The sequence below is a fragment of the Mycosarcoma maydis genome, chromosome 14 (assembly GCF_000328475.2).
Source record: "Mycosarcoma maydis chromosome 14, whole genome shotgun sequence".
In the NCBI taxonomy this organism is placed as follows: Eukaryota; Fungi; Basidiomycota; class Ustilaginomycetes; order Ustilaginales; genus Mycosarcoma; species Mycosarcoma maydis.
Window position 1 is genome coordinate 231,257 of NC_026491.1, and position 27,113 is coordinate 258,369.

The window sequence follows — 27,113 nt, forward strand, 5'->3', positions numbered from 1 at the left end:
TCCAGGCTCGACACTTGTGAACTGTGTGGATGTGAGTTCTTCCAGAGCGAAATGAGACCCGGTTGAGAAAGTGTTCGTACCACCGGACAGGCAAAGTTGCCATGTGGCGCAGACTGTATAGTCATCCTAGCGTCTCATGATCAGTGTTGCGTGCTTCCCAAGTCGGCTAAGATCTTCTCGCCTCGATATGCAGCTGGCTCTGTCCATATATACCCATTCCAGCTCCTCTAGCCGCGCCTTTCCTGTGAACCACCTCCATCTTCCAGTAGAAGGCTATCACAGAAATGTTGTCCACTCTTCCGCCCATCACTGGTGCATCACACTTTTCCAACAAGTCATCCGGCGATGGCGATGGTGGCTCCGGTGGCTTCTCCGCGTCCCAGATTGCTGCACAGCGTTCGCTCAAGTCTTCCATCCAGGAGCTCACTTCCGGTCAGCACGACGCTGATGCATCCCTGCTCACCCCCTACTCCGAGCTGCCCAAGGAGATCACTGGACCCACCGTGTGGGATGCCGCTTCCTACACTGGCGCCGCTAACGCCTCCAAGTGGGTGCACACGTTCACCGAGCACGAAATCTCGCAACTCGAGTCTGCATCTCAACTCTGGCTCGAATCCGGTCGTGAACTGGGTGAAATCGAACGTTCTACCTTCCCACTCCCTTCTGACCTCGTAGCCACGCTTACCGAGCTTCGCAGGCGTCTGGTTGAAGGCCATGGATTTTACCTCTTCAAAGGGCTGCCCACCAAGCGTTGGGGAAATCGTCTTTCGGCTATCGCCTACCTGGGCTTGGGATCGTACCTTGGAAACGTCGTTTCTCAGAACCGATATGGTCATATTCTCGGCCACGTGAAAGACCTTGGTGAAGACCCTACTGCGATCGACAAGGTTCGTATCTACCGTACCAACGCACGACAGTTCTTCCACACGGATTCCTCTGGTGGAATCGTCGGTCTTCTCTGTCTGCACAAAGCCGTGGAAGGCGGTGAATCCGACATTGTGTCTTCTCACGCGGTTTGGAACCATCTGCAAGCCAACCGTCCGGACGTTGCTGAATTGCTCGCTAGCAACATCTGGCACTTTGATCGCAAAGGAGAAGTCTCGACCATCAATGGTGAACAAAATGGTTGGGTTACGCGCCCCATTGTTCACCTGCGTCGTGGTCAACCTGCCAACCGTCTGATCCTCACTTACGATCCATACTATCTCAAATCCATCCAACGTCACGTCGATGCCGGTCACATCCCGCAGCTGTCCGAGAAGCAGAAGGAGGCAATGCAAGTGCTGGAAGATACTGCCAAGCTGCTGAGTCTGCACATGGTCTTGGACGTCGGAGACATTCAATTCGTCAGCGACGTACACGTGTTGCATGCCAGGACCGAGTACAAGGACCCCGCTCCGCCAGCTCCAAGGAGGCACCTGTACAGACTCTGGTTGGCAGTACCCGTGAGCGAGGGAGGATGGCAAAATGCTTACCCCGACAACGATCTGCAGCGACGTGGTGGTATTCAGGTGAATGACACCAAACCGACCTACCCTCTGGACGGAGAGTGATTCAACGTCGTGAGTTTCTCTCGACCTTCTCATCATCATCTTGCATGTGTTTCAAATTTAGATTCGATACGCCAAATCGGGCAGCTCTGTGTGCGAGGTCGGTGAATGTGTAATGTGCCGCACAGGCAGCGCAAGTGTAGCACTCGTGATTGCAGTTCCCGAAACAAGAATCGACAAGAACGCGGTCGGCGTATAACACTTGGCCGTCTACACAGCGTCTCTGGTCGTCCTCAGATCTACTCCAACGTAGCAAGATCCCTCCTGACCTCTTGCTCGGCGGCAATCTTGGCGAGCTGCATAGCTTCGAGCTTCTCACCGCCTGCCTGTCGCAACTTGAGCTCTTCGATGGCCTTCAATTTCTTGTTGAGATTGCGTACCTTTTTTTCCAAGTTGGCTGCGCTTGAGTTGCCGCCTACCTCTGCAGCACCAGATGAAGCAGTGCCAGCTGATTCTTCTACCACTGTTACACTAGCGCTAGCAGCGTTGGCGTTCTTGCCATTCTGCTGTTGCTTGCCGCCCTTCTTCTTGCCGTCCTTCTGGTTGGTTGCGGCATTGCCGTTGGTGCGTGGAGCGGAGCCAGGTGCACCGGGGATGGCGCGTTTGCGGTTACCTGATCCGGGTGCTTGGTAGGTGCCATTTTGCGAGCCGGAGCGAGCAAGGTCTGGTGTGGAAGCACCTGAGCCACCTTCGTCGATGCGCTTGTAAATGTCTGGTGTACCTTGACCGCGGGCGCCCGGTGGACGGTAAGTTCCCGTGGGTCGCTTGGTGGCGGCTTTGGTTGCCAGGTACGAGGCAGCGGCGGCAGAGGCGGCAGGTGCGCTCGGGATCTGAGCAGGGAAAGCGACGAGACCGGCGTTGGAACCTGGACGCCAGCCAGCTTGGTAAAGCTCGTCGATCATGTCGACGTGAACGAGCTGACCGGTGCAGTGCCAAATCTTGACGCCGTTCTCCACACGCAGACGCGGGCTGAGTGTAGCAGTGAGCAAGAAATGGCCATCGGGAGACCACTGACAGACGGAGCTGTTGCTTGCGTCCATAGAAAAGATTTTGCCCTTAGACAGCTCTTGGCGGTCCCAGACGTCGACGGTGCCAGACAGGTTGCCGAAGCCAGCAATGCAAAAGAGTCGACCCTGTGGGTTAAAGGCGACAAAGTTGCGTGGTTGTGTGCCGAGCTCGGCAATGACGTTGACACGATGGCTGAAGAGCACCGCCTTGGCGGGCATGTAGCCGTAGATGACGATGAATTCTTTCGAGTTGGGGTTCCATTCAAAGTCGTGGATGGGACCTTCTTTGTCGAGCGCAACACGGCAGTCAAAGTCGCCACGAACCGACATGAGGTAAAGGTTAGTTTCACCGTAGTACGATTTGCCGGTCTTGTCATGGTCGGTGGAGGTCATGAACAAGAGCGCAGAGCCGGCCTTGTTCCACTTGATTTGAATCTTGTCGGCCTTGAAAAACGTCTTTTGCGAGACGGGCGCGGGGGGAGATTCCGGGCAAGGGATGAGAGAAGCGAGAGAATAGACGCGAACGGAAGCGGGAGCGCCCTTTTTCTCGCCACAAAATACGGCGATGCTGGGCTTGTCGCCTGGACCAACTTCAAAGCTGGTAATGCCCTCGAGACGCAACCTGCCAATGACGCCCTTGTCGGTAATATGACGAGGCTCGTAGATCTGGAGCTCGGTGGAAACCTGCCTTACACAGTACTGCTCGTTGGCGGTGAATTGAAAGAAGCAGCCTTCTTGCGACTTGCGCTCGAAAGCGGCGACGGTCTCTCCAGTCTCGGTGTCCCACATTTTGAGGTTGCGAGCATTGGAGCCGTCATCAAGCTTGGAGGGGCGCTCCCATGTGCTCAGGAAAGCACCTCTAGGTGAGAACTGGAGGTCGACGACCTTGGGGACCGGAAGATCGCGCTTCACGGACGAGGTGGAGGCAGCACGAGTGTCCACGAGGCGAGTGAAATCGTCCATGGCGGCGGCAAAGGTGCTGCCATCGGGACTGTACTGAAAGACGCGAGTAGCGCCTGTCACCTGGTCAAAGCCGCTGACGGAGGTGTAAGAGGGCGAACCGGTGTTGAGTCCGATGGATTTTTGAGCACGGTAGGCCCACTGCGTGGTAGGCTCACCCACAGCGACCGAGACGGCCGATGGTTCGGACATGGTGGAGAAAGAAGCAGGACTGACACAGCAAGCAAATACGTATCGGTCTTGTTCGAGAGAGAGAGGCGAAGCCCTGTGGGTTGATGTGATTCCTGCAACGATTAAACCGCGATCTCAGGCTTCACCGCAGAAGATCAAGAGCTGTAAGTCAGAGCGAGAAAACGGAGTTCGTCGTTACGTTCTAATGTTGCCTTAGCGATGCAGCGATCCAGGGCGACAGAAAAGGAGCGAGACCGTAAGAAGGAGGGCAAAGGTGTTGGTACAGCCGAAGGACTTGGAGAAAAAGAGGAAGGAGAAGGAGAAGGAGAAGGAGAAGGAGAAGGAGAAGGAGGAGGAGTAGGAGGAGGAGGAGGACAATGAATGAAGCAAAGATGCAGTTGGCCGTCAGTCTCGGTGTAGAAAAGAGGAGAGCTGAAACCTGATCGTGAATTACGAATTTATCAATAAGTTATCACATTAGTTAATTGTGAGTCGTGAATGAATCACGAATTTGGTTGATTATTCCAGAGAACAAAGAGACTCTCTGTTGTGCTGCTGCTGCTGCTGCTGTTGCTGTTGGCTTTTTGACCAATTCATTCACGATTGTGATTCATGATTCACGATTCGTGATTTGTGGTTCACGACTATTAATTATTTTTGAGAAGAATCGCCGAATTTCTAAATTCCGTGTGCTTCGTGGCTGACAAGCGTCAAGGTGAAGGCCAATTCAAACCACACGTGATGGTGTAATGCTGAATTCAACCTCGTCGTGCGTGCCTCTTTTCATCTGTGCCTTTGGTCCATCAGCTTTCGTGATTCGTGATTCACGATTCACGCTTCACACTTCACGGTTCATGATGAAAAATGCTTCCAAGCAAAACTTTCAGGGTCTAACAAGCTCACGTTCAAAATCGCATCCTGCCAGAGTCCAACACTCGTGACTCACGACTCACGCTCACGACTTTTCGTCTGAAAGCACACGCGTTACTCACTCTCCACGCTCTTTTTCAGCAGCACAAGAGCATAGACACAAGCGCATGAGCCAATCACGAACACACCAACACTCACCGCTCACACTCACCTCACACTCACGACTCACACACCCACTCGTGCATCACGACTCTGGGAAGCTCACGACTGACAGCTATCCCTCGTCCTAGCCACCTCATCATCCGCTCTCTGGTCATCTCATCCAGCACGTTGGCATCAGCTGCGTCTCAAGTCCATCATGGACGTAGTCCACGTCGATGGCGCAAAAAAGGCGCCAGGAGATTGGTCGCCTGATGCGTGTCGCACCGTCGCTGCCGAGCTTACAAACACGCTTGATCTCGGTGCCAATCGTCAGCTCATAGTAGAGGCGCTTGTCTTTATTCACTTCTCCGTATACACCTTTGCAGAAAGGCTACTTCGACGTCAAGGCCGCAAATTCCATCAGTCGCCTCGTCACTTTCTCAGCTTCATCGAATACTACGTCCAAGTCTCGAATCAGAAGCGCGACCAGCTCGAGGATCAGCAGCGCTTTTTGCTCGTCGGTCTCGACAAGCTCCGTTCTACCGTAGACCAAGTAGAAGAGCTCCAAAAGAGCCTCGCTGTCAAGCGCACCCAACTCGAGGCCAAGAACGCACAGGCAAATCAGAAGCTGCAGAGCATGGTCAAGGATCAGCAAGAGGCCGAACAGAAACGCGCAGCTTCCATCGAGATTCAAGCCGCCCTCGCAAACCAGGAGGAACAGATCGGTCAACGAAGGCAGGTCGTCATGGCCGATCTCGCAGATGCAGAGCCTGCCGTTCAAGATGCTCAGGCTAGCGTCAGCAACATCAAGAAACAGCACCTCACAGAAGTCCGTTCCATGGGCAATCCGCCTCTTCCTGTCAAAAATGCCATGGAATCCGTCTGCATCATCCTAGGTCATAAAATCGAAAGCTGGAAGACCGTTCAAGCCATTATCCGCAGAGATGACTTTATCGCTTCCATCGTCAACTTTGACACGGATCGTCAAATGACGCGCCAGATTCGCGAAAAAATGATCCGCGACTACCTCTCCAAACCTGGCTACGACTTTGCCACCATCGATCGTGCAAGTAAGGCGTGCGGCCCTCTCGCAAAGTGGGTTATTGCCCAGGTTCGCTTCTCGGAAATCCTCGACAAAGTCGGACCACTCCGCGACGAGGTACAGTCGCTTGAGCAGCAAGCCGAGGATACCAAACTCCAAGCCAGCGAGATTGTCGTTATGATCTCAGAGCTCGAAAACAGCATCGCCACTTACAAAGACGAGTACGCCGCCCTTATCAGTGAAACGCAGGCCATCAAGTCCGAGATGGAGCGTGTACAGAATCGCGTCTCTCGTTCTATGCAGCTCCTTGACAGTCTTTCATCCGAAAAGCACCGTTGGGAAACAGGCAGCCGCACCTTCGACGACCAGATGAGCACCATCATCGGCGATGCTCTTCTCTCCGCTGCCATGCTCGCCTACGCTGGATACTTTGACCAACAGTACCGCCAATCCATGTGGCAGTACTGGTCAGACCACCTCCGTGAGGCACAAATCAAGTTTAAGCCCGAACTCTCGTTTGCCGACTATCTCTCTACCGCCGACGAGCGCCTCGAGTGGCAGGCCAAATCGCTGCCCGCCGATACGCTTTGCACCGAAAACGCCATCATGCTTAAGCGCTGGAACCGCTATCCGCTCATCATTGACCCCTCCGGTCAGGCTGTTGATTTCTTGCTCAACGAATACAAGGTGCAGAAGCTCACCGTCTCCAGCTTCCTCGACGAGGCTTTCCTCAAAGCACTCGAAAGTTCGCTTCGTTTCGGCAACCCCCTTCTTATCCAAGATGTTGAGTACCTCGATCCCATCCTCAATCCGATTCTGAACAAGGAGCTTCGCAAGACCGGCGGCCGTGTCCTCATCCGTCTTGGCAGCCAAGATATCGACTTTTCGCCCTCGTTCAACATGTTTCTTACCACTCGCGATCCCTCGGTCGAATTCTCGCCGGATGTCTGCAGCCGTGTCACCTTTGTCAACTTCACCATGACGCGCAGTAGTCTCCAGAGTCAGTCGCTTGACCAGGTGCTCAAAGTGGAACGTCCAGACACTGACCGCAAGCGTACCGACCTCATGAAGCTGCAAGGCGAGTTTCGCCTTCGACTCAGGCATCTTGAGCGATCGCTCCTTACCGCTCTCAATGAGTCGGAGGGAAATATCTTGGACGATGACAAGGTTATTGGCACGCTAGAGACGCTCAAAAAGGAAGCCGCCGAAGTGACGTCCAAGGTGGAAGAGACAGACGCCATCATGCAAGAGGTTGATCAGGTCACAGCCCAGTATGTTCCGCTCGCAAAAGCGTGCAGCTCTGTGTTCTTTGTGCTCGACCAACTCCACCTCATTTCGCACTTTTACCAGTTCTCGCTGCGCTTTTTCCTCGACATCTTTGACTTTGTTTTGCGCCGCAATCCCCACCTCGACGGAGTGACGGATCCAAAGCAGAGGCTCGACATTCTCATGCGCGATCTTTTCCTCGTCGTCTTTCACAGAACTAGCAAGGCGCTTGCACACCACGACCACGTCATGCTAGCCATGCTGCTTGCTCAGATCAAAGCGCGCGAAGAGGCTCACGCGGATACCCTCGACAGCGAAGAATACGAGTTCTTGCTCGAAGGCGGCAACATTGCAGCAGCAGCAGCGGCGGCGGCTGCTGCTGGTGCTGGGAGCGGGGCTGGTGGGTCAGAACAAGCCAGTCACACCACAAAGCTCAGAGGTGATGGAGAAGTAGAAGCTATGCTCGACGAGGAGCAACTGGTACGCGTTCAAGTGTTCAAACGCCTTGCTTTCTTCCGCACGATAGAGGAACACATGGAAACCCATACAGAACAGTGGTTGACCTTTCTCGGCTCCAACAGTCCAGAAACGGTGGTGCCTGTCTTTTGGCCTCAAGAAGAGCAGAGCCAAGGGCTGTCAGACCAGGTGCGCAAAATGTTGGTTGTCAAGTGCCTGCGCCCGGACCGCATCGTTCAGGCCATGGCTGCGTTCACATCTCGCATCTTTGGCCAGGATGTGCTTGGCGATCCGGGATACGAGCTCGGCAAAATTGTCGCGGAAGAGGTAGATGCGAGTACGCCGATCGCACTCTGCTCTGTGCCCGGCTACGACGCCAGCTACCGAGTCGATCATCTGGTCAAGCTTGTTGGTGCGCGATGCACACCTGTCGCCATGGGTTCACAGGAAGGTTTCACATTGGCGGACCACGCAATCACATCAGCAGCACGCACTGGCAACTGGGTTCTGCTCAAGAATGTCCATCTCGCACCCAGCTGGCTGTCGCAACTCGAGAAAAAGATGCACAGTCTAAAGCCGAACCGCAACTTCCGTCTTTTCCTCACCTGCGAGACCTCGCCTTCGATTCCGGTGAATTTCCTGCGCGCCTCGCGCATTCTGATGAACGAGCCTCCGCCGGGCATCCGTGCTAGCATGCTCGACAGCCTCAAAAGTATTGCACCTGCACGGCTGCAGCGCGGACCGGCCGAAACATGCAGGCTCTACTTCCTACTGGCTTTCTTCCATGCCACACTTACAGAGCGGTTGAGATACACTCCTCTGGGCTGGTCAAAACCATTCGAGTTCAACGATTCGGACGCTGAGGCTGCGCTCGACATCATCGAAGGATGGGTAGCTCAAGTTGCCAAAGGTCGTGCCAATGTTGATCCGCAGCAGCTGCCATGGGACGCCATCCGATCACTCCTCAAGCAGAGCGTGTACGGTGGCAAGATCGACAATGTTCCCGATCAGACATTGCTCGACTCGTTTGTCGATGAGCTCTTTTGCGCAAGCGCGTACGACGTCGACTTTAGGCTTGTTAAGGACGAAAAGGATCCGCTCGTGGCTCCCGATGGCACCAAGATGGAGACTTTTATCAGCTGGGTACAGGCGCTGCCGGAGCAGCAACCTCCGCAGTGGTTGGCGTTGCCGCCGAGTGCTGAAAAAGTGATTGCTGCAGCACAAGGTACAGCTCTGTTGAACAAGTTGGTTAAGATGAAGCAGTTGGCGGATGATGACGATGACGAGACTGTTAGTCATGATCGCAGCGGTAGTGGGAGCGGAGGCGCTCAAGAGGCAACTACTGCCAGAAGTACATCGGAAGGTGGCGCAGCGTCGAGTTCGGCCTCGGTGCAGCCCAGCTGGATGAAGGCACTGCGTGCGAATGCTTTGCAATGGCTAACATTGCTGCCCACCACTGTGACTTTGTTTGGAAGCGATGCTGGTTCCGTCCACGATCCCTTGTACCGCTTCTGGGCACGAGAGCACCGCACAGGCTCGTCGCTGCTCTGCGCAGTGAGAAACGACCTGCAGGAGGTGGTGGCTGTGTGCGACGGCGACTCGCGCCAGACGAATCACAACCGAACGCTGCTGACCGACTTACCGAAGGCGGTCATCCCACAATCGTGGCGTCGGTACTCGGTACCCAAGTCAATGACGCTGGCTGAATGGATTGTCGACCTGCGAGCGCGGCTCGAGCAGTTGGAACGCATCACGCGCGAAGCCAGCGAGCTGGGAGCGGGCGCTAGTGGTGGCTACGACATGGCTGAAGTCGTGCTTGGACTGCTCTTCTCGCCAGGAGCTTACCTCACTGCGACAAGGCAAAGCGTTGCACACGCATCCAACGTCTCTCTTGAGAATCTCTCGTTGCGGTTGTTGCTGAACGACGCGAAAGCAGGTCTGGAACCAGGCAAGTTTGCCATCAGAGGGTTGAAGTTGCAAGGCGCCAACTGGGACCCGGAAGCCAAGCGCATCAAACTCAACGATGGTGGTGTTACAAATCTTGGTCTGACAGCGCTGGTGTGGGAGCAGCAGCAGCAGAAGCAGGGCGAAGGCGCCGAGGGTGCGGAGCAAGGCAAGGTGCGTATTAGCGTCTACTTGAACCAGGACAGGAGTCAGGCGCTGTTTGCGACCATGTTAGATGTCGATGTTGGCGTGAAGGGTGCCACTGTGGCTCAGAGGGCGGTCGCTTTGCGTGCATCGTAGTATGGTCACTCTTGCGAATCGCACCATTTGGTACTAGATCATGAATGTCTGTGTGTGATGCGTCGTGCATTGGGGTATATAGAAATACATCAACATCAGTGAGGTCATTAGGACGATTTTTGCAGATCCGACCAGAGTTGGGAAAGCTGTTGGAGTTCGTCGTGCTCTTGATCTGATAGCTGCGCTTGCGCGTGTGTGGATGTGGTGGTAGATGCGGGGTTGAGCGTAGCAAAGCTTTCCTTGATGCCAGCAGTGACTTTGTGCCAACGTTGTGTTAAGCTTGAGCGTGTCTGTGGGTCGCCTAGGAAGATTTCTGACCAAGAGACTTGTTTCGGACCTACGACTTCTGGAATTACTGAATAGGAAATTGACTGCCTTGGTGTTGTTGTGGATGCAAGGTACTCGTGTGGGTTGAGCCCGAGCGATTTCCACCGTCTCGCTAGCGCTGCATGTTGTTCCTGAATCCACTCGGGTTCTTGCGTTACCGATGGTTTTGTGGACAAGGGCCGAGGATGAAACCTGGACAAGAAAGAGTTTGTCGAGGGTCCACACGGAGGATTCAGGTAGAATAATACGCGAGAATTGAAGTCGATCGTGTCGTCAAGCAGAGCTGTGTGGACACGGTGTGTGCGAACATCGGCTTTGCGCTGTGTGGTGATCATAGCATGGTTGAATGCGAACGATGTTACGACGGTGAGCAGAAGGATCGGCGGGATCGACGAGGGGGCGAACCAGTGTGGTTTCGGCGAAGACATTGTGAGATTGGGCTCAATCTGTCTATGAGTATTGCCAGTGCAGATCGTCACTTGATGAGCCCCGTTACGATCTCTGTCTGTCTGTGTGGCTTGTATAGACGCTATTGACGATGAGGATCGAAGAGCAGAAACGAGATGCATTTCATGATTCGTGATTCTGATTCTGCTTCTTCTCGCTTGCCAATTGTTAGTCATCACCCGAGTCAAACATCCGAGTTCCGGACCGAGCGCGTATCGGTCACAGTCACAAGTCACGAGTCACGAGCATTCACGATTTGGGTGGTTCGAGGCTCAGAAAGTCACACAGGTGTCACTTTGCGCCGTGAGCACACGTCTTTTCTGAGTCGTGAGTGTTGGTCTCTCTGCTCTGTGTGTGTGTATGTAGCTTCCATCTCCACTGCTTCAAATCGCGAGCAACGAGCGATAGTCGACATGTCGACCACTGCTTCCGTGAAAGAGCTGACGTCCCGCCTGGAAACCAAAAAGCACATCTCCTTCCTGCTCAGATGCCTGCGCATGCTTCCTCAACCCTACACTTCGGCTGATGACCAACGAATGACGCTCGGCTACTTTGCTATCTCTGGACTTGACCTTCTCAACGCAACCAACAAGATCCCCACCGAGGAGAAAGTCGAGCTGATTGATTGGGTGTATGCGCAGCAGCTACCAACGGGCGGATTCCGCGGCTCGCCCAGCACCACCTCGCCATGCTCTTCTTCTACCACATCGGCCTCAGGAGGAGCAAACATAGCTATGACTTACGCAGCACTTCTCGTCCTCGCCATACTACGGGATGACTTTGCACGCCTCGATCGTGAGCCGCTCAAACGCTTCATCAGCTCACTTCAGCATCGAGATGGCGGGTTTGCAGCGGAGCAAGCAGTGGTGGGAGGGATCGTCGATCGAGATCCAAGGTTCACGTATTGCGCTGTTGCGATCTGCTCAATGCTCGGTGAAGCAGAAGAAGGAGTGATGGATTTGGAAGCGTTGCAAAGCTTTTTGCAAAGGTGTCAGAGGTACGATGGTGGGTTCGGAGCTAGTGAGTCGCACGAAGCGCATGCCGGGATGACATACTGCTGTGTTGCTGCGCTGCATTTGCTTGCTCGGAATGGTCCTGAATGGGAGAGGAAAAACGAGGCGGTATCCTGGCTTGTGCATCGTCAAGTAGCCCCCACCTTGGAGCAGGCTGCCACAAAGACAGCACCATCACGAGTCACGCCTCCGGATTCCGAATCAGAATCGTCAGACCAAGAGCAAGAGCGAGAGCAAGACCACCTCACCGGCGGCTTTCAAGGTCGACCAGCGAAACTGCCTCCAGACGTATGCTACTCCTTTTGGAATGGTGCATGCTTGTCGCTGTTGGAGCAACACGACCTGATCGATAGCTTCGCCGATGCGACCTACGTCTTGTCTGCACAGAGCAGAGTCGGTGGGATAGCCAAGATACCAGATGACCATCCGGATCTGTTACATACGTATCTGGGCTTGGCTTCACTGTCCTTGCACCAAGCAGCATCAACGGAAGCAAAATCGGGAGGTGCAGGAGAAGCAGGGGCAAGCATCGACTTTGGATTGAAACCGCTCGATGCAGCTTACAACTGCAGTATGACGACCAAAGAGTGGATACGAACGCAGCTAACCAAATAGGTGACTGCAAGATCGGGACCATGAAAACCATGAAATTCTCACAGAGTGAGTGCATGCGGAAGGGGCTGTAGTTGATGCTGCTTCTGTGCAGCTGGATTAGATGGTACAACTCAGCGCCTTGTGCTTGCTCAACGGACAGTCACTGGGTATTGCGAACTTGGTCTAATTGGAACTCGAGCAATCAGCCAATTTCGGGCGCCGGACAGTGTGCAAAGTAACGGTCAGCCCTTTCCTAGATCTGGACGAGACCAAGGCGGCGCTGCTTCTCAGAAAGTTGGATCTGCTCAAGCTCCTCTGCGCCTCGTCCATTCTCGGGCTTGCATGTTCAGTCAAAGCTCTTGGAAAGCAAGTGTTCCGGGCAGTGTCTGGACAGTGGCAAGTGGCTTTCTCACACGCAGCAGCTGTTTTTTTGAGTGAAGATATATACTAAACATCATGGCAAAAGCGGTCTACCTTTCTCGATCCTCTCTGCACCACATTCGTGACTGGTCATACATACATTCATGATTCTCTCATCAGAGTTGCAGAGTTGTGAATCGTGAATGCAGTCGAGCCTCAGCGAATGCGGACAAAGTGAGGATGACGAATCGGGTAAATCGTGCTCCCCGATACGAGTGAGGTTTGTGGCGCGAGTTTTGCACGTTACGTGTGTGTGATTTTGGCCTGATTCAGTCACTGAATGGTGAATAATCAATCACAGAGTGAATCGCGCGACGCACCGACCAAATTCAAAACCAACCAACCCCAACGCTTGCTCTGCCTTTGTGCGCTGCTGCTGCTGCTGCTGCTGGTAACAAAGTTGACTTTAGAACTGGAAGAAACACGAACGGGCAGAACACACACACACACACATATACCTCTCTTCCGCTCGCAATTCTCTGCCCTGCCAACACCACCCTGCTCCTCGATCTTGACCGACATCTACGTGTGGCCGCATCTCCTCTACAGGGACAGCTGCACCTCGGCCACATTCTGTCATCATGGGTCTCCTCTCGTACATCCTCTTGGGGTTCACCCACCCGTCTGAACTTCGTGCCATGATCGGATACAAAGTGTGGCGTGACCCTCTCAACGATATCAAAGCCAACCCGCAAGCATCCGGTTGGGATCGCCAACGCATGCGAGACTGCTGGGGCTTCCTCGATCTCACCTCTCGCTCGTTTGCCGCGGTGATCAAAGAACTCAAGGGCGAGCTATCGCGCGTCATCTGTCTCTTCTACCTCGTTCTGCGTGCCCTCGACACGGTCGAAGACGATATGACGATCCCTGCGCAACGCAAGATTCCCCTGCTAGTCAACTTTTACAAGTATCTTGAACAACCTGGTTGGAACTTTACCGAGAGCGGGCCCAACGAGAAAGACCGTCAATTGCTCGTCGAATTCGACAAAGTCATCGCAGAGTACCAGCTGCTCGACGTCGGATACAAGACCGTGATTTCGGACATCACCGCAAAGATGGGCGCCGGTATGGCGAGTTACATCGAGTTGAGTGCTAAAGGCCCCTTGAAGGTGGCCATGTGGAAGCACTTTGATTTGTACTGCCACTTTGTCGCCGGCCTCGTGGGAGAAGGTCTGTCGAGGCTCTTTAGCGAGAGCAAGTTGGAGAGACCTTGGTTGGGACACCAATTGGAGCTGTCAAATCACATGGGTCTCTTCTTGCAAAAGACCAACATCATCAGAGACTACGCCGAGGATTGCGAGGAGGGACGTTATTTCTGGCCTCAACAATGTTGGGGTGATGATTTCGCCAAGTTCGAATCACAACCCGATGTCGCCAAGGGAATCATCGAGATCAAACCAGGACATTTCCGACCAGCCGACAACGAGCTGGGTCAACGTAGCATGTACGTGCTATCGTCGATGTTGCTCGATGCCATGTCACACGCCACACATGCATTGGACTACCTCGCTCTTCTCAAGGAGCAGTCGGTATTCAACTTTTGCGCCATTCCGCAAGTCATGGCGATTGCCACGCTTGAACTCATGTTTAACAACCCGGACGTGTTCAAGAAGAATGTCAAGATCCGCAAAGGCGTCGCGGTCGGCTTGATTCTACGAGCGGTCAATCCACGCGATGTTGCCTACACGTTTTTGCACTACTCCCGCAAGATGCATGCGCGCTTATCTCCCGCTGATCCCAACTTTACACGATGGTCCGTCGAATTGGCACGCATCGAACAGTGGTGTGAGACTTACTATCCGTCGTTTATCGCTGCTGCGAGCGAAGGCAAACCTACCGATATCCGAGCCAATGCGCTGCGAAGCTGGTCCGAATCACGTCGGACCCAAGCACTCATCCTCAAACAAGCCAAGCTCAATGGCAGTGATGCTTCGACTCTGGATGCCAAATCGGTGCTCGAAGCGGCGCAAAACTCGGCTCTGGATCCACGTGATCTTATGACCGAGGACGAAAGAGCAGCGCAAGACAAGAGAGATCGCGATCAAATGGTCAAGTTCTTCCTCATCATCTTGGTAGGCATGGTGACGTTTATGGGCATCGTGGCATTGATCACGTGGGAGATTGTGTGGTGGTGGACCATGGATACCCCGGATCCGCTGAGCGTGTATGTCAAACATGCGTACTATCTCGTCAAGACCCAAGGGTGGTCGACCGTCAAGGAGGTGCTCAGAACCACCAGGTTGAGCTTCGAACATGTTTGGAAGCACGGTTTGACGTCGCCGCCCAAGTTGGAGCTGTGAGAGCACCCTGGTGTGCGCAAACAAATGCCAGCTTACGTGCGCATCAATCGTGTCTGAGTCCTATCGAATCGTATCATATTCTTGTCTCTTGATCACGCATGTTTGTACTCGCGGCTGTCTGTGCGCGCACATGATTCGAGCGTGAACTACTCAGACACAAGACGTGCATCGACAAGAAGCGCAAATCTGGATTGCATTCGTGTTTAACGAACCATGTATACCTGTACGAGCTGAGTCTCGACTTTCTTCTTGGGCTTGGCTGCGGACGTCTGGTGAGACTCTTGCTGCCTCTGTAGGGGTACGTGCAGATAATGCAGTTCAGCCTCGAGCTGACGCGAATGTTTGGTGTCCTGTCGGACGACGATTCGGCCTTTGATCTTGTCGCCCTTGGTGACGCCGATGATTGGGTGTTTGAGGACGAACAGCGTTTGTTGCCAGTGCGTTTCTTTGCTGTACGGCGACGTGGAGAAGCTGACCAACTTGCCAGTGGGTACGTGATCAGGATTTGGATCGGGGACGAATTGATTTTTGGTGAGGTCGAGACCGTGAACGTCGTTGACTTGGAGCGAGAAGGATGCGCATTCTCGCGTGGCGTCGGCAGGAACTCGAGCCATGGGGAAGAAGAACGTGTCGAACCACGAGATGAAGCCATGCACTTGGTCGGAATCGTGCTGGATGGTAAGTTCGAATTCGGCCTCGGGCTCGGGTTGCTGTGGTGGCAAAGCGTACAGATCCAGGTCGGCAAACACGCTGGAATCCGAGACTACCTCGTTGGCCTCGAGCACATCCACAAACGCCTCGTCCAACAGACCAGTGGTCATGGACGACATGTCAAATCCATGCACGTTGTCCCAAAACTTGATCTTTTCGTCGATCAACTTGCGACTTGAAAACGCAGCAACATGCATCGTCATGCGGTTAGGCGCTAGAATCCCGGTTTCACGATTCAGGTATCGATCGCGCGCCACAAGCACCGAAGGTAACATGTTCTCGTACAGAAGAAAGTATCCCATCCACTCGGAGACGAGCACGTCCACTTTACCCTCGTACGGCTTGAGTTCCGAAGAAAGGTCTTCCAGTTTGCCACGGTGAACTTTGACGATATGTCCAAACCCATTGGCTTCGACGTTCTGCTGTGCACGCTCGACGATGGCCGACGCATCAATGGCGATCACCTGCTTGGCACCGGCACGTGCGGCGAAGAGCGACAGGATTCCTGTACCACAGCCGACGTCCATGACGATCTTGCCGCGGATCAGGTGGGCGTTTTGCGGATCGAGCAAGAACTGTGCATAGGAGAGCGTGCGTGCGGAATCGGAGATCATGGTCTGGTGGATCGAGTTGGTCGAATACGAGTCAAAGTAGAGCACATCATCGTCGGCGTCGTTGGCGCCACGACGTGTGCGCGCTGCTGCCGACGAGATCGAGGCCGAGGCGAGCTGAGAGCGTTGAGCGCAAGAGAGTGGTGCAGACGACGATTCGGTGAGATCAGTCGACGAGAGTCCGAGGCTGGAAGCATGCATGGTGCGTAGTTCGTCGAATGCTGCTTTAGCTGTTGCCAGTTGCTCTTCCAGTTGCTTGATTCGCAGCTTGTCCTCGGAAAGCGGCAGAGGCGCGCAATCAGCTTGCGATTTCGAAGCCTCCTCCTCGGTCAAAACATCAAAGTCCAACTGCAAAAGCCCATCGTCCTCAAACCCTTGCACCGGTTTCAACTCGTTGTCGTCTTGCAACCACTCTTCTTGCGCACTCACACCATTCACCTGCTCCACCGTCAACGCGTTCCGCCTGACACGATTGATCAAACGGATCACCTGTAACGTATCCAGCCGCAGCCTCCTGACAATGTCCACCAAATCGCATCCGTGCTTCTTGGCATCTTCCAGCGCCTCGATCGGAGAAGCAAACGATGCTCGTTGACCTGTCGCAGCATCAGCAAAAAGTGCAAGCGTCGGTGCAGCCGGATTGCTGTCGTCCGAGCGCCAGTCGTCGTAATCGTTGTCGTCAATCGAGGAGTCCGATTCAGAGGCCGAGATGTAGTCCGATGGATCTTTGTGTGCCATTTTGCTTGCTACAGCTCGGTCGTGATATTCAAAATCAGGTGGTAGTTTCAAGTTGATGCGTTGATGCTGATGAAAAGCAAAAACATTCATCATTCATCATTCGTGATTCGTGATTCGTGATTCGTGATTGCGTGTCAAAGTCACCAGTCACCAGTCACCAGTCACCAGTCGTCAGTCGTCAGTCATCAGTGTGAGTGTGGAGCGGATTTCTCAGAGTTTTTTTTGAGTTTTTTTTCTTTGCTTTTTTTGTTTCATTTTTTTCTTCTTGTTTCCGGATCTTCAGCGTGATTCGTGATTGAGCTGCCAGATTCGTGAATTTTTACCGACTTGTGATTGAAAAGGAACGACGTTCACGGTTGGTGCGTTCGTGTTGTAATCGCTAGGATGTTGTATGTACAAGCATGTGAGCGCAAGGAGACATCATGCACGGAGAGAGGCGTTGAAATCGAATCACGCCTCGAAAACACCCGCGACGACGGTTAGCATCATGACGTCGATCTCTGGATGGTTGTCTTGCATGTATCTGTCCATCTGTATGAACGTGTTCATTGCTGGTCTATCAGCGGCGGTATTTGACTTGTGCTGAGGGAACATTTCGTCGGCCACGAGACCAGAGGCGTCGATCCACAATTTCGAAGCGTCCCTCGGCTCGGTCGAGTCTAGCTTGACGAGTCTACCTGAACTAGGTGCGGATTTCTTCAACTTGTCAATAATTCGCGAGCTAGTTCTTGGTTTGGCAGCAGCCAGTTGATCTGGTTCAAGACGAAGCACTAGGTCAATGGACCACGAATAGATGCCGTGACGAGCGACGCTCTTGAGGTGGTGACGCTGGTATCCGGCGGGTGGAGCGCTCGGAAGATTCCAGCTGAGAATCTCAGCATCAAACGCGACAACCGACCAGATAACCCCAGGATGGTTCATCTCTAACGTCAAGCTGCGCGTGCGCGCCTCGAGATCGATTACCTCGTTGACCGCTTTTACAGTGAAGTGGTACGTTTCTGGTGCAGGATCGGCGTACTTTGTGCTGAAGGAAGCGGGTGGGCCGGGCAACTGGAACTTGTACGGCGTGAGGAAGGCCGAGACGGGGTAGAGGATGTCAAAGTCTGGATTGTAGTCGTTCATCTCCATCAAGCTCGCCTGGCTCTCGGACGAGATGCCAAATTGTGACTGAAGCTCGTCAGAGAGTGCTTTGAAGCCGGGCGCCGGATCGGCAGCACCGACGTTCATAAACCACTGGTTCGAGGTGATGTTCTCCACCTGGTGAACAAAGAGTCGTTTCGGGTGCGCTTCGTCGAAAGGTTTCCATCCAGGACTGGCAAATACGGCCATGACGGCGGCGGTGACGGCGAGCAAACCTAGGATGGTGCGTTGCAGGTTCTCAGACGTGTATCGATGAGCGAGAGGAATAGCGAAGGGCAGGCTGAGGAATGAAAGAACAGCAACGATGCTGGCGATGATGTGATCGGCAGGTGATATCTCGCCCATTCTACCCGTGAGAGGCACAAAAAGGTCGAGGAAGCTCGCCATGCCCTCGGCACCGACGATACCCGGGATAATGGTCATCAGCGGGTAGATGTACGCCGAGACGCGCTTGTCTGGCGCAATCAGCTTATCCTCGATCTGACCTACACCGATCAGTACAAAGTCGTTAAGCGTGGTAGCGAGCGTGAACGTCAACGAGGACAGCGCCATGAGATAAGCGCTTCCGATACCAAACGCATTCATACCGAGCAGGCCGAGGTTGAAAAAGATGCCGAGACCCGACAGACTGGAACGCTCCAAGTACGGTCGCTGGTACGGCTTGCACAGCTTGGCGGTGAGAAGCTGCACGATCAACACACCAGCAACCGCAGGGGGCGCATAGAGGAGGATAGCAAAGAATTCATGCGAGTACCACGACATGCCCTTGCCAAAAGCCCTGGTCATGATGACGGCCACAACATTGGCACCGAGCACGCCACCGATGATGGACACAATTGCGGAAAGAGCGCTGAGGATGGTCAAGTTGAGTGCGCTGATGGCTGACTCGGAGCGGACGACTGAGGAGAGCTGGAAGTTGACAAAGGCAGATAAACCCATGACGATGCTCTTGAATGCCTTGTTCGAGATGAGAACGAAGAAGCGATTGGCGATCGAAAAGTAAATGGGCAGCGTGTGGCGTGTCTGGTGCGGCTCGATATTGCGAAGCAGGGTATGACTGCTGTTTTTGAGGCAGAGATGTTCGATGATAGCCAGCGTGTTTTCACCGAAATGCTGAGTTGCACCAGGCTCAAGGTACTGGGGAATGTCCTTGCGTGTGTGGTAGAAGTACGAGTTACCGACCAGGGCCATGTCGAGACCGCTGAGATTGTTGCCGTACTCGACAAACTGACGAAAGTCGGTATCGGATAGGATGAGACCGGTGGAGAAGACGTCGTTGGCGAGCACAGTTCCAAAGGGATGAGGTACATGCGAGTAGGCCTCAATCATTTCGGCGCTGGTAGCCTGGAAGAGGAGTTCGGGACCCGAGGTACCGCAAGCTTCGAGGTTGACGACGGCTTTGACGCCAGCGTTGGTCTGGTTGTGCTGGGTGATGTAGAGGTGACTGGCGTCTTGGAGCGACTCTTCGCCGTCGTTGAAGAGGAGAACGACCGAGTTGTAAAGCCTACGTCCGGTGTTGGGTAGCGTGAGCACACGAAGCGCCTCCATGAGGATGGCGACACCGATACCGTCGTCGGCTCCACCCGGGCTGGGACAGGTGCTGTCGAGATGGGCGTTGAGAAGCAGACTGTTGGCCTTGCTCTCGTCTGTACCGTCCGAGATACGTACGACGAGGTTAGACATGGAGTAGTACCGCTTCCAGACGACGTTGGACATGAAGTCGAAACGGTGGGCGCCGTCGCCGATCTGCTTGTACACCTCGACTTGGGTTTGTCCGGGTGAATCAGCAGTACCTGTGTTGTGGTGGCCCTCATAGCGACGCAGCACATTCTCGAGCCAGTTTTCGGCGTCCAGGTGTTCTTTGGTGCCGACGATACGATAGCCGATGTCGACCGAGAGGTGGTGCATCACACTGACAGCGTTGGCCTCAGAGAACAAGTGGTAAAACTTTGGTGACTCGCCTGACGTGTTGGCAGCTTCGGAGCCGGCAATGGGTGGATGGTAGGCGGCTGCATCGGCTGGGGTGACTCCAGATGCAATGACTGCGGTTGGACCACGAGGCGAAGGAAGCTTGTAGTGGAAGTAGAGCGTGATGGAACCGAGCAAGGAAAGCAGACCGAGCACAAACAGGACGAGGAGACCTGATTTGGGCGTGCGCGTGTAGTTCTTGGGATCAACCTGACGAGCACGCTTGGCTTGAGCATACTGACGGTACTGTGCAGCAACGGCGGCCTGGTCTGAGGTCATGGGCGCGCCATTGGTCGAGGTAGCGTCGGCAAGGGTGACGCCGTTGGAAGGCGTGCGCGACGAAGCAACAGCTGGAGCAGCAGTTGGAGTCGCAGCCTTCTTGGGCGTGTTCCCTCTGCGTTTGTTAGAAGGCATTCTGAGTTGCGACACAGCTGTCGTATGCGGAACAGCAGTGGTGGTCGACAAGGTACGAGGCAGTATTCGTGATTGTAACTCACGACTGTACGCGTTTCTTCTCGAAGTGGGCCCGAGCGCAGTGCTTATTTCGTGATGAATTGTGATTCCCTTCTTCGCTTTGGCTGACGGCAGTCACCAGGCACGAATCACGAATCACGAATAATGTAAATTGACAACGTCTTCCGGAGCACACGACACAGAGAGTTGGTGTACAAAACAGCATTCAGCACTCAGCACTCACGACTCACGACGACTGCCTCATGGGCAAAATAGACGCAACTGGTGTGAAGGTGTAGAAGAGCATCTATGCTTGCACCACTTTCGATCTCGAAGCACAAAGTCTGTGATGCGAAACACAAACCTTTCAGCGAGTATCGGCTTGTCAGAGCACAACCGGGTGAATCTGAGCTTCGTAGCCCCAGGTAGCATTACAGCTAGTTAGTTCGTTAACTGAAAACACGAATAAAAAGGATGGTGACAAGAGTGGGATTCGAACCCACGCCCGAAGATAGCAGGTTTTTCTGAAGGTTCAGAATATCTTCCTTAATGCTACGCCTTAGACCACTCGGCCATCTTGCCTTTTTTTAAACTTGACGTTGAATATTGCATATACATTTACTCAGAGCTGATATCTTGAGTTGCCACGCCAACGTTATCGTCACACTTTCGGCTGCTCGGAAGCATAACTTTGAGCAATCGTCTGAATGTGTAACTTCTTTACATTCACGATTGACACGAGGCCTTTGTGCTTCGTGTTTTGTGCTTCCCACTAGCAGAGGAAACATGCTTTCCTCGGTCGCACGGTCCAACGAGCTGCGAACGAGCTGCGATCCTCTGTGACCAAGTGTTGAAGAGCAGTCCACCAACTTGTACCTCTTGCCTCACAAAGTCCACCCTAATCTCAGGCCAACATGAGCAAGAGGATCCTTGTCGACTGCCACACGCACATCTACACCAAACGGCTTGTGTCGCTGCTGCGGTCGCGGACGGTGAATCCACGCATCCACACCAACTCAACCGATGGATCCGAAAAACTCGCTATTCTTCCGCAGGAGGTCTCCGGTGGACGCACTGTCGGTGCTCAGTACTGGGATGTGGGCAACAAGGTGTCCTTCATGAACCGTCACTCGATCGATGTCAGCATCGTCTCGCTGGCGAATCCGTGGTTGGACTTTCTGGATGCTTCTCAAGCCGTACTTTCAGCCGAGGAGTGCAATGCCGATCTGGAGCAGTACTGTCATGAGGCTAGCCAACTCTTTTCCTCTTCCGAGACGAGCAGTGAGGTGGAGGCGAAAAGGAGGATCAAGGCGTTCGGTATCATGCCGCTGGCAGAGGGTGTTCATCCGAAGCAAGTTGTCCAGAGTTTAGAAACGATTGCACAGTCGCCGAGTCTGTGTGGTGCTATTCTGGGGTCGCGCGGTCTGGGAAAAGGGTTGGACGATCCTGTGCTTGAGCCAGTGTGGCAGAAAGCTGCCGAGTTACGTCTTGTGCTGTTCCTCCACCCCCATTACGGCGTCGGTGCCGATGCTTCTCAACCGTCGGGTCTATGGGGCTCGCAAGACAACGGCCACGTGCTGCCGCTCGCTCTTGGATTTCCGTTCGAAACAGCCGCCGCCACCACGCGACTCATCTTGGCTGGAGTTTTGGACCGTCATCCCGATCTGCGTCTGCTTGTCGCACACTCGGGGGGAGCACTGCCTATCCTCTCGTCGCGCTTGGCAAGTTGCGTAGCTCATGATCCCCGCGTCTGCAACCGTCTCTTACACGACCCGCGTTACTACCTCGGCAAACTCTACTACGATGCTGTAGCTTACGGTCCCGAAGAACTCGAAGCTGTCGCCAATATCATTGGTCGTTCCGAGAGATACAAGAGTGGCACAAGCACAAACGCTCCAGTCGTGAATCAGCTGGAAAAAGGCGTGGACAGGATCATGTTTGGTACTGATCATCCCTTCTTCCCTCCCACAAAGCAGGACGGTACCGTGATCACGGATGACCAGACCGAGACGTGGAGGTCGGTAACGGAAAACTTGGACGCGATTGACCATGTTCCGAGCTGGACTCGCCAGGCCAAGTCGAGCGTGTTTGGTGAAAACGCCATCAAGTTGTTTGACTTATAAGCAGATGTTCTCTCGCATGTACACATGGTCATTTGCAAACAGCTACTTTCTCAGATCCACAGCATGGCCTGCAAGTATTTAGGCAGTTCAGCCGTACCTGACATGCGAATGAGCTGAACATCCCAGCTTGTCAGCAGATGCGAACCAGTCTTCTGATTCGCGCATCGTTTGGTGATCAGCATAATTGATCGTGATGCTTTGCACGGTGCTGTAGGCGTTGAGCGCTTCGACGCCGTTTTCTCTGCCTAGGCCGGAAGGGTTGGCGCCGAGACTGGATGCGTTTCCGGAGACATGACCCGTAGGAGCTATTGCGCCCCACGGACTCGAGGCGTCATTCCGATGATGCGTGTTGAGCCATATAATGCCCGCTTTGATCTGCGGTACGATGCGGTGGAAACGTGCATGATCAGTCGTCCAGACGCTTGCGCCCAGACCGAAGCGGCAATCATTGGCAAGTTGGACAGCATGTGCATCATCTCGAAACGGTACAACACAGACGACTGGACCAAAGATTTCTTCCTGCCAGACGGTGCTGCTGCGCAGCGCTACTTCTTGGTCGGTGGACAGAGTGCTCGAGCCGCACCTTACCGCCGAGGCGACCAGGATGGTGGGTGGGTAAAACGCGCCAGACGATAGAGCGTGGCCGTCGAATGCCGAACCACTGGGCTTTCGTCCACCGGCGATCGTCTTCCATCCGGAGCGAGCAGCGCTTTGAACGCTAGCTTGGACCTTTTGCACATGTGCAGCGCTGATGAGCGAGCCGAGCAACGTGTCTGGGTTCTGAGGATCACCCATACGACGAGCAATGCTGTCGGCCCTATCAGCGAAGCGAATGACAAACTCGTCAAAGATCTTTTCGTGCACCAGGATTCTTGTTGCCGAGACGCACGTCTGGCCGCTCGCTACAAAAGCAGCAAACGATGCGCCGTTGACGGCCAAGTCGAGCGGACAGTCGTCCATGACGATCAGTGGCGCTTTGCCTCCGAGTTCAGTGGTGATAGGAATCAGCCTCTCGCCCGCTTGCTTTGACAAGAGCGTGCCTATCCTTGTTCCGCCGGTGAAATCAATTTTGCGAATATATGGCGATTCTACAAGCAATTTGGCTGTCTCGGCGGCGCCAGGGAGGATTTGGACAATTCCATCTGGAATACCGGCTTGTTGGATCATAGGACCCAACTCGAGCACGGTGAGAGGAGCCACCTCGCTGGGCTTGACAATGACGCTGTTACCCGCGGCGAGCGCTGCAGCAAGCTTCTTGACCGCAATCAAGAGTGGATGATTGAAAGGCGTGATCTGCAGAACGACGCCAAGCGGACGTCGTGCTTTGTAACCTAGCAATTGACCGCGTAAGGGTAAAGTGCTACTCTCTCCGACACGGATGAGCGATGAGTAATAGTCAAACCATTCGTAGAGCCTAGCTAGCTGTGCGCGGAACTCTCGAATACAGCGACCTGTCTGTTGGCTTTCGAGCAGAGCGAGCTCAGGCGCCCGCTGTCGTAGAATCTGAGCTAGCCGATAGAGACATTCGGCACGAAAGTGGATCGCTTCGGGCGAAGACCAATGTCCGTGACCGTGTGCAAAGGCAGAATGTGCATCGTCGAGAGCCTGTTTCACCTGCGAGGTGGTCGGAATGGCTATGGAGCCGATGGGCAAAGTTCGAGCAGGGTCCATAATTGCGAGGCGTGATGCGCAAGAGGACGAAGTGGCCTGATGAAAGCTACCGCTGATCCATGGACCTGCGTCATGCATGCTACAAGTTGATGACGAAGAGAAGCTCGATACTTTTGAAGCGGTGATTGAGAGTGGCAATGGCAATGGCAGTTGTAACGAAGGCAAAGTAGTAGTGCTTCGAGCGCAGCGACTCGGCAACGTTCTTCGCAACTGATTCAATCGCATTTCGAGCATGATGACGGTGCTGTTTTAGCACTCGCACCGCAGATCCAAGCGACGTTTCTGTTCTGTCTTGTCGGGAGTTACGTGATCTTGCGCTCGCTGTCGCTACTTGGATCACTCGCACGCTCTGTGTAAGCCGGCGTCCATCGCGGTGCACGATGGTGGTCGAAAGGAGAGAAGAAACAAGTCAGACGCTTGCACCGTGCGCTTCCGTGTTCCGTGTTCCTTGTTTCACTTTCGGATGTTCGGAATCACGAATATCTTATCTTTACTTGTTATCTTTGTTATCTATTGCTGTCCTTCCATTCGTGATTCGTGTTCGTGTCCGGGATTGACGATTGACGATTGACGATTGACGACTCACGACTCACAACTCACGGCTGTTTGTGCCACACAGCCGCGAACGCTTTGGAGCCGGAGCGTAGTTGTGATTGCGGTCGTTCTTTGCGAGCATCCAAGCTTGCAGCGTTGGGTGCTTGTTGGGCGTGCGAATCGTGTATCAGCAATGTGCCAAACGCTCGCTTGGCTGGGCGCAATGAGTAGAGTGCATTCATCGTACATGCTTGTAGCACCAAGGTGTTTGTCAGTCGGAGTCCAGAGTCGGTGCGGAGGGGTGCAAGCGTCGCGTGAGCATTCCCGATCTGATCAAAGACCTTGGACAACTCCAGACTACCATCTCGCTCGTTCGACGCTCGTCAAAGTTGGCAAAGATTCGTGATTCTACATATCCACGATCTTTCTGTTGAATAGTCACGATGGTCTCTGGCCTCACTCTAGCAGGACGTTTGCTCTCTCGCCATGCAACGGTCTTGTCGGCACTCGAAGCAACCGCGGCCTCATCAACGCTGCGTTGGCGAGCGATTCAGACCCATGCAGCTTTACTTGGACCCACACGCAGACCTAGACTACAGGTGAACCTCCGAAGCGCATCCGCTGGTCCTACGACGTCAGGCAAGCGTTGGCTGGCTAGACAGAGCACCTCGCGCGAGTTTGTGATCCCGGTGATTGACTTTGGCGCGTTCGTACGAGCAGACGCCACCGATGCGGATCGAGCCAGGACGTCGCACGAGCTCACTCAGGCATTCAAGTCGTCCGGATTCGCCTATCTTTGCAACCACGGCATCTCTACCGAGCAGATCGAAAACACGTTTCTCAAATCAGCCGAGTTCTTCAAGCTGCCAATCGTAAAAAAGGAGCAACTAGCATGGAAAGATCCACGTGCGAATCGTGGCTATGTTGCTCAAGGACGAGAGCGTGTGACCCAGGCAACCTCAGCTGAAGAGATTGCGGCGCTGCGACAACAGACGCCGGACTACAAGGAGTCGCTCGAGATCGGCAACGATGACGATCCTGTTTGGAAGAACGAATGGCCGCAAGAAAGCGACGCACCCGAGTTCAAAGATACAATGCTCGCCTTTCAGACAGCCGCACACGAGCTTCACATCAAGGTCATGTCGTCAATCGCCATCGGATTGGGACTTGAGGCTCACTTCTTTGATGACAAGTGCGATCAGGAATGGCACACGTTGCGCCTGCTTCACTATCCGAGCGTCAAAATCGACAAGCTCAAGGTGCAAGGTTCGGCCCGGGCAGGCGAGCACAGCGACTATGGCTCCATCACACTCTTGTTCCAGGATAGCGTAGGTGGGCTTGAGGCCAAAAACCCGAATACGGGCATGTACCATGCAGCTGATCCGATTCCGGGCACGATCGTGGTCAACGTGGGTGATCTGTTGGCGCGTTGGTCGAATGATCAGCTGCGCTCGACACTGCACCGCGTCAAGGCGCCTCAGGCGCTAGACGCCAAGGCAGAGTACACACCTACGCGGTACTCGATCGCCTTTTTCTGCAACCCCAACGAGAAACAGCTGATCGAGGCGTTGCCCAACTTGAACGAGCGTCCCAAGTACGAGCGCATCCTGACCAAACACTACCTTGCCAAGCGTCTGAGCGAGACATACACATGAGCTAGCCACACGCTCGACTTGACCTCTGTATCGCTGGAACAAATGCACCTACCACAGGCTGGATCAATCTTCCAGCGTGGCCGTTGCGATGGTGGAAATGGATTTGGATTGTATATAGGACAACGACGACCTGAACCTAGGCAGATAGGAAAGAAAAACAAAGAAAGAAACGAGTGTGCCAACCACCGACCCACTCCATTGCGCTTGCAAGAGAGCAAAGAAGCATGGGTGCTGAGATGTTGGATCGCGGACCAGCCTTGTGCTCGCATCGCCCCCTGCGAGAGACGCTGCAAGCGACAAGAAAAAACGGTGCGAGGGCTCGAGCAAACAAAACAAAAGAGCCCCCTGGAGTCGCGAGTGGATCTAGACCGCCATTGACGCTCACCTCGTGGCCATGGAAGAGCAAGAGAAGCACCAGAATGCTTCAGGCCGAGGGAGCAACACTAGGCGGTCACAAGTTTGCTGCACAAGGAAGAGAAGAAAAGAGTGATTCGACGTTCCCACCGAATCTTTATACTCGTTCGAATTGCTTAAAAGATGGAAAAAAAAAACAGAAAAAAAGAAAATGGGAAAATTGCATCACGTGATTGGATGAAATCGGGAGCCGATCTGACGAACAAGATCCATGTGGAGCAATCACGAATAAACGTAACCGGTGTTGGCTGCATGCTGGGGTCAGTGCAGCGTTTGTGCGCTGTTAT

General features: G+C 53.9%; 11 protein-coding genes and 1 non-coding gene across 12 annotated transcripts; 6 read left to right on the forward strand and 6 right to left on the reverse strand.

Moving 5' to 3' along the window:
• Positions 1–284: 284 nt before the first annotated feature.
• On the forward strand, positions 285–1,553 carry UMAG_04370 (uncharacterized protein; the record flags this gene model as incomplete). Its single annotated transcript, XM_011392772.1, has 1 exon — positions 285–1,553. One exon carries the CDS (start codon positions 285–287, stop codon positions 1,551–1,553), a length of 1,269 nt encoding a protein of 422 aa, XP_011391074.1.
• A 236-nt stretch (positions 1,554–1,789) lies between these two features.
• Positions 1,790–3,709, reverse strand: UMAG_04371 (uncharacterized protein; the record flags this gene model as incomplete). The annotated part of the gene is made up of 1 exon (XM_011392773.1): positions 1,790–3,709. The coding sequence occupies one exon, from the start codon at positions 3,707–3,709 to the stop codon at positions 1,790–1,792; it is 1,920 nt and encodes a 639-aa protein (XP_011391075.1).
• A 1,207-nt stretch (positions 3,710–4,916) lies between these two features.
• Positions 4,917–9,707, forward strand: UMAG_04372 (cytoplasmic dynein heavy chain 2; the record flags this gene model as incomplete). The annotated part of the gene is made up of 1 exon (XM_011392774.1): positions 4,917–9,707. One exon carries the CDS (start codon positions 4,917–4,919, stop codon positions 9,705–9,707), a length of 4,791 nt encoding a protein of 1,596 aa, XP_011391076.1.
• Positions 9,708–9,814: 107 nt separating this feature from the next.
• On the reverse strand, positions 9,815–10,462 carry UMAG_12263 (uncharacterized protein; the record flags this gene model as incomplete). The annotated part of the gene is made up of 1 exon (XM_011392910.1): positions 9,815–10,462. The coding sequence occupies one exon, from the start codon at positions 10,460–10,462 to the stop codon at positions 9,815–9,817; it is 648 nt and encodes a 215-aa protein (XP_011391212.1).
• Positions 10,463–10,894: 432 nt separating this feature from the next.
• UMAG_11151 (uncharacterized protein) lies at positions 10,895–12,109 on the forward strand (the record flags this gene model as incomplete). Its single annotated transcript, XM_011392892.1, has 1 exon — positions 10,895–12,109. One exon carries the CDS (start codon positions 10,895–10,897, stop codon positions 12,107–12,109), a length of 1,215 nt encoding a protein of 404 aa, XP_011391194.1.
• A 980-nt stretch (positions 12,110–13,089) lies between these two features.
• On the forward strand, positions 13,090–14,808 carry UMAG_04374 (farnesyl-diphosphate farnesyltransferase; the record flags this gene model as incomplete). Its single annotated transcript, XM_011392775.1, has 1 exon — positions 13,090–14,808. The coding sequence occupies one exon, from the start codon at positions 13,090–13,092 to the stop codon at positions 14,806–14,808; it is 1,719 nt and encodes a 572-aa protein (XP_011391077.1).
• A 203-nt stretch (positions 14,809–15,011) lies between these two features.
• On the reverse strand, positions 15,012–16,868 carry UMAG_04375 (uncharacterized protein; the record flags this gene model as incomplete). The annotated part of the gene is made up of 1 exon (XM_011392776.1): positions 15,012–16,868. The coding sequence occupies one exon, from the start codon at positions 16,866–16,868 to the stop codon at positions 15,012–15,014; it is 1,857 nt and encodes a 618-aa protein (XP_011391078.1).
• A 450-nt stretch (positions 16,869–17,318) lies between these two features.
• UMAG_04376 (uncharacterized protein) lies at positions 17,319–20,390 on the reverse strand (the record flags this gene model as incomplete). The annotated part of the gene is made up of 1 exon (XM_011392777.1): positions 17,319–20,390. One exon carries the CDS (start codon positions 20,388–20,390, stop codon positions 17,319–17,321), a length of 3,072 nt encoding a protein of 1,023 aa, XP_011391079.1.
• A 517-nt stretch (positions 20,391–20,907) lies between these two features.
• Positions 20,908–21,011, reverse strand: UMAG_16078. Its single transcript has 2 exons — positions 20,974–21,011; positions 20,908–20,947 (listed from the first exon to the last, which is right to left on the reverse strand). It is a non-coding gene; the product is annotated as a tRNA-Leu (tRNA).
• A 332-nt stretch (positions 21,012–21,343) lies between these two features.
• Positions 21,344–22,552, forward strand: UMAG_11152 (uncharacterized protein; the record flags this gene model as incomplete). The annotated part of the gene is made up of 1 exon (XM_011392893.1): positions 21,344–22,552. The coding sequence occupies one exon, from the start codon at positions 21,344–21,346 to the stop codon at positions 22,550–22,552; it is 1,209 nt and encodes a 402-aa protein (XP_011391195.1).
• An 87-nt stretch (positions 22,553–22,639) lies between these two features.
• Positions 22,640–24,301, reverse strand: UMAG_04378 (uncharacterized protein; the record flags this gene model as incomplete). Its single annotated transcript, XM_011392778.1, has 1 exon — positions 22,640–24,301. The coding sequence occupies one exon, from the start codon at positions 24,299–24,301 to the stop codon at positions 22,640–22,642; it is 1,662 nt and encodes a 553-aa protein (XP_011391080.1).
• Positions 24,302–25,200: 899 nt separating this feature from the next.
• On the forward strand, positions 25,201–26,412 carry UMAG_04379 (uncharacterized protein; the record flags this gene model as incomplete). Its single annotated transcript, XM_011392779.1, has 1 exon — positions 25,201–26,412. The coding sequence occupies one exon, from the start codon at positions 25,201–25,203 to the stop codon at positions 26,410–26,412; it is 1,212 nt and encodes a 403-aa protein (XP_011391081.1).
• Positions 26,413–27,113: the final 701 nt, after the last annotated feature.